This window comes from Amblyomma mixtum, chromosome 8, assembly GCF_055824585.1.
Source record: "Amblyomma mixtum isolate Tamu chromosome 8, ASM5582458v1, whole genome shotgun sequence".
Classification (NCBI taxonomy): domain Eukaryota; kingdom Metazoa; phylum Arthropoda; class Arachnida; order Ixodida; family Ixodidae; genus Amblyomma; species Amblyomma mixtum.
In genome coordinates this window covers 83,148,335-83,166,082 of record NC_143019.1, presented here as the reverse complement: position 1 = coordinate 83,166,082, position 17,748 = coordinate 83,148,335, and the positions used below count along the sequence as shown (strand labels likewise).

Sequence of the window (17,748 nt, the reverse complement as noted above, 5' to 3'; positions counted from 1 at the left end):
GGAAGGAAGGAAGGAAGGAAGGAAGGAAGGAAGGAAGGATGGATGGATGGATGGATGGATGGATGGATGGATGGATGGATGGATGGATGGATGGATGGATGGATGGATGGATGGATGGGTGGGTGGGTGGGTGGGTGGGTGGGTGGGTGGGTGGGTGGGTGGGTGGGTGGGTGGGTGGGTGGGTGGGTGGGTGGATGGATGGATGGATGGATGGATGGATGGATGGATGGATGGATGGATGGATGGATGGATGGATGGATGGATGGATGGATGGATGGATGGATGGATGGATGGATGGATGGATGGATGGATGGATGGATGGATGGATGGATGGATGGATGGATGGATGGATGGATGGATGGATGGATGGATGGATGGATGGATGGATGGATGGATGGATGGATGGATGGATGGATGGATGGATGGATGGATGGATGGATGGATGGATGGATGGATGGATGGATGGATGGATGGATGGATGGATGGATGGATGGACGGATGGACGGACGGACGGATGGATGGATGGATGGATGGATGGATGGATGGATGGATGGATGGATGGATGGATGGATGGATGGATGGATGGATGGATGGATGGATGGATGGATGGATGGATGGATGGATGGATGGATGGATGGATGGATGGATGGATGGATGGATGGATGGATGGATGGATGGATGGATGGGTGGGTGGGTGGGTGGGTGGGTGGGTGGGTGGGTGGATGGATGGATGGATGGATGGATGGATGGATGGATGGATGGGTGGGTGGGTGGGTGGGTGGGTGGGTGGGTGGGTGGGTGGGTGGGTGGGCGGGTGGGTGGGTGGGTGGGTGGATGGGTGGATGGATGGATGGATGGGTGGATGGATGGGTGGATGGATGGGTGGGTGGGTGGGTGGGTGGACGGACGGACGGACGGACGGACGGACGGACGGATGGATGGATGGACGGACGGATGGACGGATGCATGGATGGATGGATGGATGGATATCCATCTCCGGCTTGGCGGGCAGCGCGCGTTTTCCGGCTGCGGTTAAGTTAACGGCGGCTTCTTCTTCGCTCTGTATACCGAGTGTTGCGCCCACGGTTGTTTGTTTCAACTCAGACGCAGTGCCATTGCCGTAATCCATGTTTTGACGACAGCACCGTCTTTATTCGTACGTAGCAACCGGCCGTTCTAACTGCAGCTGTCCTATGATTGACTTTGTTGGAGAATATGGAGAATTTGCACTTTTTCGAGGAGTTTTTCATTTACAATAGTGGGCTCAAAAGGAAAGGACAATTTCCTTTCGTTTGGGGATAATGTACGAATTAACAGAAAAGTTTTACTGGTATATGCCGGACACGTGCCGATCAGAACCATAGCAACCCTAGCAACTCTAGATCAGAACCATAGCAATTCGTTCTGAAGCAGCTGGCAGCGACTTCGAAAGGCGCCGCATATTTCCACGACATGAGCGCCAACGGTAGGCTTTGATAAAGGCGCGCGTATGATAACACTATTTGCCCAAGAGGGTTCCGCTCATGCGTACTTTATACCTCCAGTTCCGCTATGCACAAAATAATGCAAGTTCTACTAGGTAAAACTCTGCTTCTTCGCTTGTATTGGTGTCAAGTCTAAATACAATATGCGTCCATAGCGTTTTGTAACAAGATTTCTTTAGTGCTTCTAACAAATCTTAGTGTATGTATGTCGTAATACAGTAGCAGCGCGCATGGCCATTAGAATTAACGGCAGAGCTTCCATGCTAGAAAGAAAATTAGAATCATTGAAGCCGGAGTAAGCTGCTTCGCGGAAATGACGTAAGCGACGGCTTAATGTGAAACTTGAAGGTGCCTTGAAGCCCGCAAAACGCTTTCATCTAGTGGGACGGAGATAAAAAGGTTATCCGAGAAGATAGACACGCTTTAGCGAGTGGTTTCCCACTTTTGCTGGATGTCATCTGCCGAGCAAACAGACTTATCAGTTTTGAAGAGCGTGCTTTCCCCACAAGGCGATATCGAATTCTGGAACGCCCGGTACGGCGTTTTCTCCAGAAAAATGTCGAAGGAGCATCCGTATACGTCCGCTCGGTTCTTGTCAGGCTGAGGATGCTGCAGCGAAAGCGTGAGTGCCTCGGAGGACATCGCTTCCTGTGACTTCAATCTTGCATGTCCACATGTTGTGATTGCAAGAGTTGACTCGTAGTAAATCCAACAGCGCCTTCGTATTGCCTCTCTCCGCCCGACAGGCAGCTCTGCATCAGAACATTTTGGGCAAGACAAAAACAGGTACCCCAAGCAAGCTTATAGTTCGTGGTGTACCCAAGTAATAACATTGGCTTGAGCTTTCACAATAGTGGTAAAAGGATTGAGAAGAGTTGCTTTGTCTCTGCGATTAATAATACACAAAACTCGCGATGCGTTGAAGTGGAGCTGTACTTCAGCGTGCCGTGGGCTGACGTTTTCTTTTCGCGAAGGACTCCTTTGAAGTGTACACTGCCTATTCGCGCATTTCATTACTGATGCATGTTGCAACAGGAGCCTGAAGCAAGATAACCCGGATCATTGTAGGCAAAGATCGAAGGATTTAAACCAAAAGGATCTGCAGAGTGCATTGCTCGGTGATCATGAGCTTGCTTCGTGTGAATATGTTGCTGTGTGTTCTCGCAGCCTTGTGCACCGTCAGTCTTTCCATTCGCTACGGTTTGGGAAAGGTCAAGACTTATTGCCCGAAGTTTCAACACTGCTCGTGCATTGCAACACCGCGCGGAGCAGTGGCGTGGTGCTTCAACATCTCAAGCGCCCAGATCGAAGTCGAGATGGCCAAGATCGGAAACTCCGTCATCAGATCGCTCGGATTCAGGAGCATACAGATTACCGAGCTGCCTGTGTCGTGGTTTTCTAACCAAACCATAGACAATTTTTGGTTCCGAGACTGTCCACTGCGTGAAATTGCACAAGAAACGATCGCTCGCGTGAGCCGACTGAAGGGTGTCATCTTTACGAACACTAACCTGCAGACTGTGCCAAGTGGTTTGAGCGCCGCTACGAACATGAAGAGTATCTACATGAAGAAGAATAACATCAAAGTTCTTAAAGAAGCGCTCTTCTTGCCACGTCTGATTAAGTTAGATCTACGCTCTAACAACATCGAAGAAGTGGACGAGAAATTCTTGACTGGCTTCCCAGGGCTCAGACACCTGCTACTCTCTAATAACAAGATTCGGCACCTGTCTCCACAACTGTTCAACCGAACTAGAAGGCTGGCAACTGTTTACCTTGAGAACAACTGCATCTCCACGATAAGCTCCTTATTCGATAACATGCGGTCCCTGCAGGTGAGGCGGTATATTGTGTTTTTACTTAGTTTTCAATGTAGACCTCCCTCGGTGAAAACCCGTTGACAGTCCGTCGGTCTTAACCCTGCACCTAGCGGGCACTCTCAGGGCCCTTGAGGTACATCACATTAGTGGGCGCACCTTTTTGGCACCAACCTATAAAAATGCTTTTTTCACCCCAAGCACCTAACTCTCCCCCCCCCCCCTCCCCCTCCTGCACTCTTTAGAGGCCCTGACCCACTACACGAAAATCTGTCTCCATTCCCTAGACGCCTCCTCTAACCGAAGGTCACAGCGAAAGTAAATTCGGATACCCAGTGGTAAAGCAATCAATATAAGCCTGCGCCAAAAACGTCTAACGCGGATTTTTCACGACCCGTCGTATCATCGCCTTTTAATTGTGTTCATATAAATTTATTTATTCAGAAAGAGGCAACCAAGCCACTGCTTGCCGCGGAAACCACTGCTGGGACTTAACGTCTATGATAGATGATCTCGACTATTTATAGAATAGACGTTGCCGGGAATACAAAATTATTAATCGGCTTTTTTTATGACAGGACTGCTCCAATGACACCTTAATGCAGTGCACAATATTCGGCACCTTCGGCACAAGCCCTGCGTCTGTGTGGCGTTTAGGAGAATCCTATCTGGAAAAGTGATCACGAACAAATGGTCGGTAAGGTAGGTGGTAGCAGAGCAGGAAGCATTCAGATGGTAATCAGAGTACGTTATCAAAGTGAGGCAAGTAAAAATAGCAGAATTTCACTGGGCAGCAGCGACAGCCGAGGTCAATGTCACGACCGTCTAGGTAGAACGCATTACAAGCAACGCCTCTCAGGTTGGATGGTCGCAGTGCATATAGAAGAGCGCTTGTGCCCTTCCGTGCGGCGCTTGATCTGTGACAGCGCGGGATAGATAAAGATCCCTGATAATGTTCCTTTCAAACAGAATGCTCTTGCTCCAGATTACAAACCTTAACCTGACAACGTATCCACTAGCCGTCGTTACCTTGCTTTCCCAATAACTGTAGAGAAAGCTTTGCAGCAACTTCAGTAGTTATCGGAGGAGAAGTTCTGCTGAAATATTATTGAGTGCCATTTGAGCCGCCTATTGCCTATTGATAAGGTATTACAAGAAGCTGCACACGAATACCATTTGTTTGCTCGTGCACTGCGCTCTTTTTGGTGGCCTAATATTCATTGAAGTAACAATTTTTTAAGTTTAAATTTTGTTTACAAAATACCATTTTCATCCAGTAATATGTTTATTGAGCTTTTCGTTTTATTGTAAATTGTAACAGATGAGGTAATATTGTAACAGATGAGGTCGTAAATACCGTGAAGTGCTGTCATACTTTGTATAGCTAGCAAATACGCAGATAAAACACTCGATTTGACTGGTTGCCATTGTTTCGATTGAATGCCTTACGGCCAGGCTAAAATAATGCCACGAAACGAGATTTCTGCTAAGGGGCATCATACGATTCTCGATGATGTGTTTAAGGCAGGCGTTTTATCTGCAAACATTTCCGCAGTGTTTGGAGATCTGCAAAATGTCTAGGAAATAAGGAAAAGTTGCTCTGAATATGAGACAACCAGCGTATTATCAGGCTACAAAGTCGGTTCTGACACTGAGAACCCATCTGTGGAGTTGTTTTGATTGGTTAAAAAGCTTGTTTGAAGACATATTTTGAAATAATTAGGCATCTAATTTGGTAACAAGCTCTTTCAAAATAAGAGCAACTTTTAGGGAGCTCTAACGTTAGTACTTCCTCTTTCTATTTCAGAAGCTGCTTCTGGGGTGGAACATGATAACAGACATCGACGAACTTGCGAAGTCTAGAATGCCACACCTGAAGTACATCGACCTCGAAGGCAACCGCATAAGTGCCGTGACTGAGATTGCACCCTCTAATGCTAAGATCGAAGTGGTCATTCTAAAAGATAACAAGATTACCTACGTCGAGTCTGGAGCTTTCCGAGCACTTAAGGGACTAATACGTCTCGACTTGTCCAGGAACAACATAAGCGAGCTAATCCAGTCAGTATTTGCTCGTGATTCCAGATTAGAATATTTGAACTTGGCCGGGAACAGGTTGGCCAGTCTAAAGGGAACTTTCAGGGACGCACGCCGAATCACAGAACTGAACCTATCGTCAAATCGCATCACAACCACAACGGATATGTTCGGCGGCCTTAAATCGTTGAAAAAGCTGTCTCTGAGGGAGAACTTGCTTACCCATGTACCAGACAACACCTTTAGGGACAACCCCGAGCTAATGAAGATTGATATGAGCAGGAACAACATCAAGTGGGTTGGAAGACAAGCCTTCAGAGGACTTGTAACGCTCACCGACCTTTTGCTACAAAGAAACAATTTGATTTCCCTCAATGCGACTGCAAGGAATATTCCTAACATTCAGCACCTGAACGCCTCCATGAATTACATTCAAACTTTAGAGAACGGGGAATTCGAAAACAACGGTTTTCTTAGGTCCGTTGTGCTGACGCGAAACAACATCAGCAGTGTTGAAGGTGCTTTTATAGGAGCTGTGCGTCTACAGACTCTTGGGCTCTCAGGGAACCGGATTGAAATTCTGCGCCGAAGCGATTTTCCTCTCCGAATGATGGCCACTCCGAATATTGCCCTTCAACGTAAGTTTGCCGGAAAATTGTGCTCACAGATTGTATTTCGAAGACGAAATTAGTGAGCTCTAAAGCTAATCGGGAGGGTAAATAATGTTTCATCTGATATGACTGCGTCGCTTGGTACGTAAAACGCCACAAGTTAAATGTAAGCGCAGAAAGTGTACATTGCTCCGCCAAAAGTGTTGATATCAGCAGACCTGGAATGCAGTAAACATAATTAACTTTTATGTCAGATCTCGCGGCGCAACAAAATGTAGTTTCATTGTCTCGACATATCGATGCGATTCAAAGAACTCACCCTTCGTACGCAAAAGGATTTCTACGCGGTGAGTGCGCGAACAGTAATTGAGTAGACGATGTCACAGAAATGTCCGTTCTCGCATGGCATAACAGTCTGCGTGTAAAGAGCGTTAAATGTTTTTGAACTGCGTGGTATAACAAATTTCAATGTACTGTTTTGCTTACCTGAGAAAGCAAAGAAAAAGAGCTGCGTACCAAGCAAACAGTGATAACTAACCCTGGAAGCACTAGAAGCCAGATTTTTGTAGCGACCATCTAAATAATCGCTTCTGATTCTCCTCTTTCTTATTGCTTGTGTCTCTATGGCCTGGGTGCTTCGCAGTGCCTTAAATAGACGCATAGGATCTTATGGTGGCGCCTTCGCACAGCCATACTCTGGAAACACACTCTCCTACGTGTTGTTCAGTAATTTCCTGGAATGACTAGGCAGAATCGTCATCAAAGTTGCAGACTCTGCATGACAATGTGGCGAGCATGCTTTGACAGGAAGTGAGCTTGGCTCCGCCTTTAATATCAACATACAGCAACATTTAATGCTTTTACTAGGTAGTACTGAGAGTATATGTGTGGCACATAAACTACCCCACATACCAATTGCTATGTTTTCTCCTCCTTTTTTCATCCTTTTAGACAACCCTTTGACGTGTGACTGCAGAATGGCGTGGCTTGTGCGTCAAGACGCTGACGTGAGATTGACATCGACCCCGACCTGCGAGCAGGCGACCTGGTTGAAACGAAGCGTACTAAATAGCTTAACCGAGAAAGACTTGAACATGTGGCAAGAAGGCTGTCCGCCAGGCTGCCACTGCGCGTGCCGTGAAGGATCCTCCGGAGGCCGAACCATCGTCGTCAACTGCTCGTCGGCTGCACTGACCCGAGTGCCTATTTCTTTTCCTACCGGCATGACTGAGCTCGATTTGAGCGATAACCTACTCGAACAGCTAGACGACACTCTTAGGAAAAGCGCTCGTCAAGTCCATGTGCTGTCTCTGAGAAATAACCGGCTTTCAAGTGTGAACTGGTCCGATATTCCGGATACGGTACAGTCGCTCGATCTAAGGGCCAACAGGCTGAAGAAGCTGCCGCAAACACTGGTGGAAGATCTCAATCTTACTTCCCTGTGGCTTTCTGCGAACCCTTTTCACTGTGACTGCAGCGACTATTCATTCAGACAGTGGGTCGACGGGCATCATGATCTGGTGAGGCCATTCATGAGATACTAGTTCGATACATTCGAGAAACATCGCTTGTATACCTTTGCATCTTGTTAATACTTTATAACTTCAATGTCTGGAGGCAAGTGTGATGCAGTTTGCGAGTATATATTTCCGTAATGCGGTTTGTGTTTTTCTCTGGGACAGATTAGAGACATCCGACACGTGATCTGCGCCGGAAATACAAAGAGAATACCATCGCGGACACCGTTACTTGCACTGGGGCGGAAACAGCTTTGCCCAGTTCTTTTTCCAGAATATGCGAAGTACCTGCTCTCCGTCTTGGGTGAGTAATGAAAGTTATATGCCTGCGGACAGAGCTGCCCGTAAACGTAACCGCTGTCTTGCGGTAACCTTGGCTGTCATTCGCAGTGGTATTGGCTGTCTTGCTGGCACTCTCGGCTACCTACCTACACTGCAAGCGGCAGCTGAAGGCGTTACTACGATTGACTGGAATGTGCAGTTGGGTTCAGTGTGCGGCGGGAGAGGACGTGAACTTGGAGAAGGTTTTCGACGTGTTTCTCTGCTTCAGCAGCAAGGATGCAGGATGGGTGCACGATCAAGTGCTCCCAAGACTTGAGGCCCTAGGCATTTCGTGCTGCACCTACGAGAGGAACTTCAAAGGCGGGTTTCCGCTGAAGGACATCATTCGAGAGGCTATCGCCTGCTCTCGGAGGACATTGCTACTCCTCACACAGTGAGATCCTCGTTTTATGGCCAAAGATTTGGGCAACGTTATGGCCGAGGCACGCACCTGCGAATCTTGAGCTCATGGCAAGATTACGGAGAGCGCTTAAGACTACTTACGTGATTTGAAAGCGAAAGCATTGGTTTTATAATTTTAATTGGTTGTTTCACCTTTGTTCGCCGAGAACTAACGTGGTATGGTGGCGTACGGGTTGCGTGCTCGCCTCGCAGCCTGAGAGTTATAGGTTCAATTGCACATAAAAGAACAGGTACCCAAAGATCATGTGATCACTTGGTCACACTACCATAGCTTGGGCCATAACGCCACGCAGTTAAGTGCGGTTTGACTTTGTGAGGCATTGAAAGTCACTGTCGATGACGTGCCCACTGTCTCCAATCAAATGTCAACATCAAGGCCTAAGGTCACGGTCAGATACCCAACGGTCATAGTTATGCGATCACGTGGTCGTATAGCTTGCGTTATACCACAACGTAGTTAAGTTAAATTCGGTTTGACCTTGTGAGGAACTGAAGATCATTGTCTCATCCATATCGAAATGGGAAGTTGGAACCCGAGGAGTAGAGCTGTCGCTCTGAAAATGTTTTGAAGAACTTAGGGTGCGTTCATTACTGGGCCAAAATATTTAGAAAACTTCGATGCGGTTAAAGTGGTAGAAAAGGTAGCTTGGTGTAACAGATACCTTACATAGAAGGACTCAAATTCTAAATATAACAAAGCGCCCTCTTGAGCACGTTCTTTGTTGTCCGATTACATGGTCATCACCTTTTAACTCAAACCCGCACGGAGAACCCGCGTGGCGGGCCGCAGTGATATCCGAAGCGAGCATGATTGTAGCGCTACATATCATCTAGCGCGAATCCCAATTCCAAAATGTTTCTGTAGCACTTAATAGGGTAGCTCGGACAGCGAAGCTCTTCGTGAGCAGGAACGGCTTCTACTACTTCTAGGGCTCGTTGTGCACTGTCTGTCCCTTAAGGTAGGATAGAGAACGCCTGACTTTGAAGAGATGACGCTTATATTTTTGCGTAGTTCGGTCGGCATTCAAAAAGGGGCGCTTGCTAGTATTCATTATCATTATCAGTAGAGTGCGCGGCACAAGAAAGGGGGCATTTATTACAGGAGGGAAAAACTTGACTTTCTGACAACCGAAAACTGGGGGAGAGGTGTTCCTTGATTATCACAGCCCGTTCATTACGCGACGACTAAACAGAGGAAATTCTTAACATATATGAAGTCAAGGGACCCATAAAAAAAACAAAGCAGTTCCTTATATTAATTTGTGCATTTGTAGAATTTGTAAATTTAAAGAGTTCATTAAGACAAGCTTTATAATCAGGATGGAAATTTTAATATTGAGAAAAAGAAATCTCAAATCGGGAGAAATGTGGACATTCGGCTGAAGTTTCCCGCTGCCCATTTGTAGTGGTAATCCAGCTTCCTGGGTCCTGTACGTCGTGAGGGCCACATGTCGTCGAAACGCAAGATTTATGTTACTGACCGGCAATGGACATCGTCGCGTGCCTCGGGAATTGAAAATAAAAAAAAAATACCTTGTGTAATTTACCAGTTCGCGTTCGAGGACTTGTACGAGCATGGTCTCCGAATGTCCTTTATACTGCATATTTTAAGCAATTTATACCAATTTTCAAAATTTTTCATGAACGCTTCTAGGTATACACGGACCGCTCCGTGAACTGCATCAGTTCTTCAAGCACTGCGGTAACTTCTTTGTTCCTCAAGCCTTGTTAGCGTAAAGCAATAATTTTTTACTAGTTAAAACCTTTCATTAAAATAAGCACACTTTATTACCTGGTTTTTTTCCATTGTCCCCAATACTCAGGCAAACATGCTTTGTTGTACTTGTACACTGTGTGCAGCTGCAGTAATAATCGATTGCGGAAAGCGGCGTTATCGCCTTGCATTGCGTACAGGTACCACCGCCAGGTACAAAGCTCTCTTAATAATAATAATAAATTGTTTTATTTCATCTTTTCAGTACAGATGCGGGCCTGCCAAAGCCACAGAAGGCTTGAGTGGCAGTGCCCGGCAGCAGACAGCATATCAGTCATGCACCGAGCTGACAAGTTGGAAAAAAAAACAAAGATTTTAGGAAAGAAAAGGAAAGGGAGAACAAAAAAAAGGGGGGGGGGGCGTGAGAAGAAAGAAAACAAATTGATTCCAAAAGAGCGAACGCAAACATACACACAAAGAGAAAACAAAAACATGGGAAACATAACATTAAACAGAATACTGGAACTAACAACGTAATTTCACAAGGCAAGCTTTCACTATCTTCAATATCGTAATTCCGCGTTGCACTTTTTTGAGGGCAAATATTTCCCGGCCTGACAGGCAAAATTTTCGTTGCCTAAATGTATTGATCGTACGGCAAGCCGTACAACGTTGAAGCTGGGGGTACGGCCCCAGAAAGAAAGACACACAATGCACAGCTAAGTAATAATGTGCCGTTGTCAATATTATATTTCTTGGGTGTATTTCTGCCCATAGTCATTGTCGGGTCCTCAACAGTTTTGTTAAAAAAGAGGCGAATGTATCGTCTAGCTCTGGCTGGGTGCGTACTGCTACGCAGAGGGCCCTGACGACCGCGCCAGTTTCTCGTAGAGGTATTGAGTACAATAACTAGCTCGGATATCCTAGCTTGTGAACCAGGAGCTTCAACAACTGAAGTGAATCATCGATACGAAGATATATCTTGACATCAGGATTTACTACAGGCTACACAGCAGCTGATGCGCGATTTTAAGAAATTGTCATTTCCGGCAGAAACCCGCCGCTTGATTTCAACAGCGTCTTCTACAACACATACACTGGCATGAGGTGGAAAACAAATCACTCTAAGTGCAACAGCATACTTGCATTTAAGAAAATATGCTATAGAGGACCATGACCAAATGTAGATGCAGTGACCAACTAGGCTTTCTTTTTATACAGGCGTGCTGTCACCTTCATTTCTTTTTTCTCATCGAAACTAAATAACGTAGGATTCATTAGTAGCGTGAAGTACTTTGTCGGAGCGTGCTGCGGTGCATTTTTCCATGCTGCAGGATTTGATCGATAGACGAAAATTATTCACTTGAATGGGGGGTTAGGGGTGGTGGGTTAGGAAGAGGTTGGTGAGAAAGTAGTAGTCGGCGTTCCTTGGTCCAGGAGTCCTTTGGCCTTAGCTACGGCTCTGGTTCGCTGTATGATTGCGAACTGAACCTGCGGGTTGTAGTCGCCTAGAAGGTCCCTCAACTGCTCAAGATCAGGCTTTTGTACTTCAAGCATTACGGAGCAAGACCTTCGCCCTCATGTTGTGTGGTGTAATGCATCAGTGCCTCCGTACCAGGCACATTCGCTTTTGTATTGAGCTGGCCATATCTTGTGGCACAGTTTTGTTTGGATACGCGTTGGTTTCTAGGCGCCTAAGTGTTGTGGCTTTCTCTCGGCTTAAGCTGTCATGTCAGAGTGCACACTTCCTACCACTCTCCCTTCACGCCCGGATTGTTTCCCTGTATGTTGCTGGGGTTGTTAAGTGCCGTACTGGGGCCCTGCCCCCATGCTGCAGGAACTTCGTGGCGAGCGAATGGTGCCGCTTGGAGTTCCGGTTGGCGCTCCAGAGGGCAATGGAGGACAACGACAACCGGCTGGTGATCGTTCTTGTGGACGATGTGGACCCTGGTATTCTAGACGAAGACTTGAGGCTCTACGTGAGAGCTGCCAATCACATCCGCTGGGGAGAGCCCAAATTTTGGGAACGGCTGCAGCGCTCGCTTATGAAAGATCAAGCCAAGAAGAAACTCATCACCGAGGGGACAATGTGTGCGACCACGAGCGATGTGGACTGCACTCGTTACTAGGAAATCTGCTGAGAAGGGCTGCACTCTGATTGTCATTAAAAACCAACCAACAGCTCCTGCCGGTCCACTCTGCACGTCCACTCGGTACTGTGCATTAACTGCTTTCCCTGAAAAGGCGGGTTTGGTGTGGTTCATGCTGTTTGACATGCATGTTTACCATATGCCACTGTTTTTTTGCCATATACCTCATCCCACAGCGTTTACCACATACCACAGTCCACAGTTTGTGAAATGCTGCGCAGGTGTTGCGTATAGTGCCGTCTTTACCTACGGAGCCCGCTATATTAGCCGCACTAGATGGTACCTGAGCGAGCACCTAGAAGAACCCAGGAATAATTTACAGCATGGTAGGGACCGATCGCCTCCGGTGAAAAAATGTCTAGGGTATCAAGTAATGAACAAGAAAAAGAAAAAGCGAAATGAATTGTTTCAAGACACTCGTGTGTTATACACCCTGAAAGATAAGACAATCCGTGGAGTGGTAGAGGCTTACCATATCGCAAAAGGCCAACAGAAGTGCTTAAGCAAACCAACTGTTTTTCTGTGTGATAAGGAGGTTGCATTTCCCGATAGCGCTTAAGAGAGGGGCGTGAGCAGTTTGGCGTGACGTTTTTCTGCTGTGTTCTTGGTTTTTTCCTTTCGTGCCTTTTAGCGTGCTCCTAAATGTAAGATGGTTTAAGAATAAAACCTGTAGTTGCGAGTCAGTGCTCGTGTTGTGTTCTCCTTTCTCTGGCCCGTCGTCTTTTCGGCTGTTTTGTTATGCATCTCACACAGCAGTTCCAGTGACTTATTGAGCTAAAAAGCGAGCCGCTCTATAAACTAGCAATTTCTTTTAATGTGCTTAAACTAGATGCCTCGCTAGAGAAAAATCCGCCCTTTCTGCAGTTGAAGCCTCCGTCTGCCAGCTCACCCCTTTCAAACTTCGTAGGTGGAGTGCTTTAGCAATAGGTGGATCACCAACGAATAATGACAGATGACTGAGCGTGTTTAGGGCATAGGCGAATTAAGTGACCTAACACTTGAGTGTTTTCCTCGGTTTAGGGTCGAGCCGGTGTGGGTGGGACCTTTGTGGTAGCGCACTAGCAGGTGGGTAAGACGCGATAGCTTTAAAATTTTAATGCCCATCTATGCGGAATTGGTCATTCCGTACTTTAGATTCGTAGGTATCTGGGAGTCCTCTGGGAATAGTAGGAGGACTCTGGGAGTCCTCATACTATTCCTGGCTCAGTGGTGCAGAAGTTAAGCGATGCGCCACTGTCCTGTGATGGCAGGTGCGGACACCGGTGGGGCTTGTGAGACAAAACATTAACTTAACTAGCTACCAATCATTAATTTAACAGCAACCGTGGACAGTTTGCTTACAATCCGCTGGGAAGTCTGGCATGACGCCACAAAGTCTCGTGACCGAAGATGACGTGACAAGGTCCCGTGACCGGCGCATTTTTCGACCGAGCAGAATATTGTGCACCAGGTTGGCCATAGGGTGGCTGCAGTGATTTGGTAGTGGGGGCACCTGGGCCCCCACCCCGGCCGAGTTTTTGCTCACAACACCGATGACGACGCTGAATTGTCTGCAGAATGAAAGCCTTAACTCTATAGCGTTAAAACGGCCTGCACCGTCATTGAAAACGACAGCCACGGACGTTCCAGCGGGAGGCGTTGGTATACGACGTGCACGGGCGTGGGCAGGGAAGAAAAAGAAGTCGGTCAGAAAGGCTTGGCAAGGAAGGCTTGACGCGTGGTTTAGCTAAGAAGTCTGAAAGAGATGGAGCGGAAGAAGACTTCGCAACCAGAAAGAAGGTTTAAGTTGGGAGCTAGCAGGGGGACAGAAAAAAGCACCTGAGCGACAACAGCAAGCAAACGATGGTTATTAGGGAGAGATCAATCAGGTGCTTGTCGCTGGCGTGTCAAACATCAGATGGTGCGCCAGAACTATAATAACTAGTTGATGAGCACCTCTCTAACTAGTTTCTTCTGTTTTCTCTTCACGACTAGGCTGATTTCTGGTCTTACCATCATCTTACGATCTGGTCACCATGGCTGGATGTAAGGTAGAAGCTTAGGCCTGAACCACCTTCAGTTTGTACCTCTTATTAGGCTTTATGACGATAACTTCCACTTGTCATTGGTGCTATGTTGTGTGTTGCCTGCTATATCCTTACTGGTGGCGAATCCCACACTCAGTTCCAGTCTGTACGGCAACACACGATAGCACAATACGTGCACGCCCTTTAGCTCTGCATACCCAGCTCTGTATATAAATCACATCTTTCTGAGGACCTACACATCCTGCGCGATGGCAGGGCGAGCGCACAGTGCGAAGTCTATTTCATTTTTAGTCTGGCCATCAGGGCTCTTCAAAGTCCACTTTCTGCTCTCCGATTAGCAGATGAGAGCATTCATGAACAGTAAATTATTTTTTCTGCGAACTCTATCAATAACTCCTCGCTGTTATCCCTAGGGCCGATGCCATAGTCGCCCACTGCCTATCCTCAGCCTGCTTTTTTCTACCTTGGCAGTGAAGGCTCCCATCAGTACAGTTTACTGCGTTTTACAGCGGCAGCTATTAAGAGCCCCTTCCTGGGTTTCGCGTCGTAGTAGTCTGTCGCCGCTGGCGTAACCGGCGGGTGTGTTACCATGGGGACTATTCAAAGGGTGGTTGCCGTGCAAGGAGGGAGGAATGACGTGAGCGAAGACATGCGTAACTGGTGGGTGCTTACCCTGGATATAGGAGGGTATGGCCAGAGCGCAACAAGGCACAATCGGTCGGCGGTCGCCACGGAAATCATCCTGAGTGCAGTTACCTTGGAAGGACATGGAGGGTGGAGGGTTAACATGGAAGGAGGCTTTACGGTGTGAGCGGCGGAAGGCTTAACAGTAACCGTCCTGAAGGTGGTGACTGTAGAAGGAGGAGGATGTAAATGAAGCGGAGAATGTCCCAAACGTATGCTGATTACCACAGGAGGAGGGTATGGCTAGAGCCTTAGAACGCGCAAACAGTACGTGGTTGCCATGGGAACCAACCGGAGGGTAGTTACCCTAGAAATGGAAGGAGGTTTTGGCGAGAGGAAGAGAGTATGGTGACAGTGTATGAAGACGTACGACGGTCACCATCCGGAACATGGTTACTGCGGAAGGAAGAGGAAGGGTACAGCGAGAGCGGAAGAATGTTGCATGGTCCATCTACGGCAGCTGCTGGGAAACGCGCCGCTGGAGGAGTGGATCATCATCAGCGCGGCGCTTCTAGAGCGGTGGACTGAAGAGGAGACCGAGACGAAAAATGATTATGTGCGGAAAACTAAAAAGAGCGCCCTAGAACTATATAGATGTGAGGTAGCTGTCATATTCTGTACTTCAACATATCGGAACATAGCAGTACCTTAACTGCATTCGCTGAATCTCAAGTTATCGAGTAGTAACCCTTCTCTCAATTTTGTTACTTTGCTGATGGCCGTTCCACGTCTTTGGAGACGATTTCGATGATCTGGTCATCATGGCTGGATGTAGGAGCTTAGGCCTTTACCACCTTCAGTTTGTACCTCTTATATAGGCTTATTTGCGATAACTGCCACCTTCTATTAATACTATAAAGTTCTATGTTGCCAGCAATATTCTTACAGATGACAAATCCCACACGTAGCTCCCATCTGTTCGGTAGTACACGACAGCATTGTACGAGCTCGCCCTTTGTTCAGCTCTGTACACGCCTCGTCTGTGCACTAACGTTACAAATCATATATATCATCGAATACCCGCAAGTTTCTCAAACAGCACAGCTAACCTACGTTCACCAAATAAGGTTCTAGCATTAAGAGCTGTTGTGTTCAATTAACGATGTCGGCCTGTCTTAGCACCTTCAAGTACGTCACAGGTCTCACCGCCATCTTAGTGAGCTGTCCCGCAGCCGCTTTGGACAGAGGGCAGCTGGTTGAAGTTGAAGTTGAAGTTGAAGTTTATTTCTCGCTCTCAGTGGTACAAGTATTGCTTACAGTATTACAGTATTACAAGTATTACAGTGGTACAAGTACAAGTATTACTGGGAGAAAGAGGACGCAGGGAAAAAAGCTGCTTGAATGCAGCTTGAGAAGCACCCTGCGCCCACACTGCTGAGGCAACGTATTGCCTCAGTTGTTAGTTTACAAGACAGCTACAGGTGAGGCACTCGAAAACAATAAATAAAGTATCAACATGAATATAATATCTACAGTGGCACTTAAACATTAGTATCACAATCACAACAAAAAGCGTCATAAATACTCAAAAAACCAAAAGCATCACATCAACCAGGTGTACAACAGCAGAATTCACACGTGTTACAGCTTTAATCACAGTTCGGAACAAGTTGTAATTAAACGTCTTCAAAAAGATACAAAATGGTTTTTAGGCTCTTTACCGTGATGCATTTTAGCGATATGTTGTTATTTTCTAAAATGTTTAGGTATTTCGACAGAATAAAAGATAAAGATTGCATACCGTATTTGGTCCGACAAAGAGGCAGTGACCAAGGAAAATGAGAGCGGGTATCGTAGACGGTTGAATAGCGAGACATTTTTAGAAGTGAGAGAGTGGTTTCATTGTTAGTAAAAACCGCAGTTTTCTACATTGATAGCAATCTGAAAGGAAACAAAGAAGTGAACTTTAGAATGCCAAATTTAATGAAGTATGGATGTGTGTGGGTCTGCCTCGATACGTTTGCTATGAGTCTAATTGCCCGCTTTTGTACTGTTATTAGTTTGGATATATTGTGCTGGGTAGTCGTTCCCCAAACTGTGAGACAGTAAGTCAGTGATGGGAGAAAGAATGCTTGATAAATGAGGACCTTTACTCGAGACGGAAGTGTGTCCCTATGTTGGCAAATAAGACCGTTGAAGCGATTCAGTTTTTTCCGAACATGATTGACCTGTTCGTCCCAGGTGAGACACTCTGAGAAGATAACTCCTAAGCATTTTATGTTTTTCACGATTGCAATTGTTTTGCCTCCTAATGATAGGGTGAAATTTGTGTGAACAGTTTTGTTTCTTGTTCGGTATAAGACGGCCTTCGTTTTTTCAGAATTAACTTTTAGATGATTATTTCTTGACCACTCGTGAAGTTATTCCAGGAACTTATTTGCTCGCGAAAATAATTCGGCTTCTGTGCTACCCGACAACAGTGCTGTAATATCATCAGCAAAGCCCACAAGGTCAACGGCAGGGGTAGAAAAGATGTCATTAATGTAAACAAGGAAAAGTAAGGGCCCCATTATGCTGCCCTGGGGAACACCAGAGAGAAGTGGCTCAAGGCTAGATAACTTGTTATTATGAGAAACCATTTGTCTGCGATGAGCTAAGTATGATTTGAGCAGAGACAAAGTCACTCCCCTAATTCCGTAGTGTTCCAGTTTTTGCAGCAATTGGTGTAGGTTAATTGGTGTATTTATATAGGAGGTTGCGAGTTCATTCCTTCTGCATTTTTCACTTCTCATTTAAGCCTATTTCGCCGTCCTTCTTTCTTTTCCGGCATTTTAACTTTCGCCGTGACCACCGGGAAAAGTTAAAATGAGGCATATCGTGCGAAGCACGGGAAGCTCGATGTGAAATATACGAAGAAAGCCCAGAAATTGGACAGTATGAGGTAGGCATCTAAGGCATTTAAATAGTTATACACAAAAGCGTTGGCTGACAATGACGGTAAAGGAATAAGAAATTAACTAATA

General features: G+C 46.4%; 1 protein-coding gene across 1 annotated transcript; it reads left to right on the top strand.

The window, feature by feature from the left end:
• The first annotated feature begins 1,452 nt into the window (after positions 1–1,452).
• LOC149333240 (uncharacterized) lies at positions 1,453–12,556 on the top strand. The gene is made up of 7 exons (XM_089557683.1): positions 1,453–1,465; positions 2,652–3,319; positions 5,109–5,976; positions 6,901–7,469; positions 7,632–7,770; positions 7,857–8,181; positions 11,762–12,556. Exons 1-7 carry the CDS (start codon positions 1,453–1,455, stop codon positions 12,051–12,053), a joined length of 2,874 nt encoding a protein of 957 aa, XP_089413809.1. The 3' UTR covers positions 12,054–12,556.
• The last annotated feature ends 5,192 nt before the right edge of the window (positions 12,557–17,748 follow it).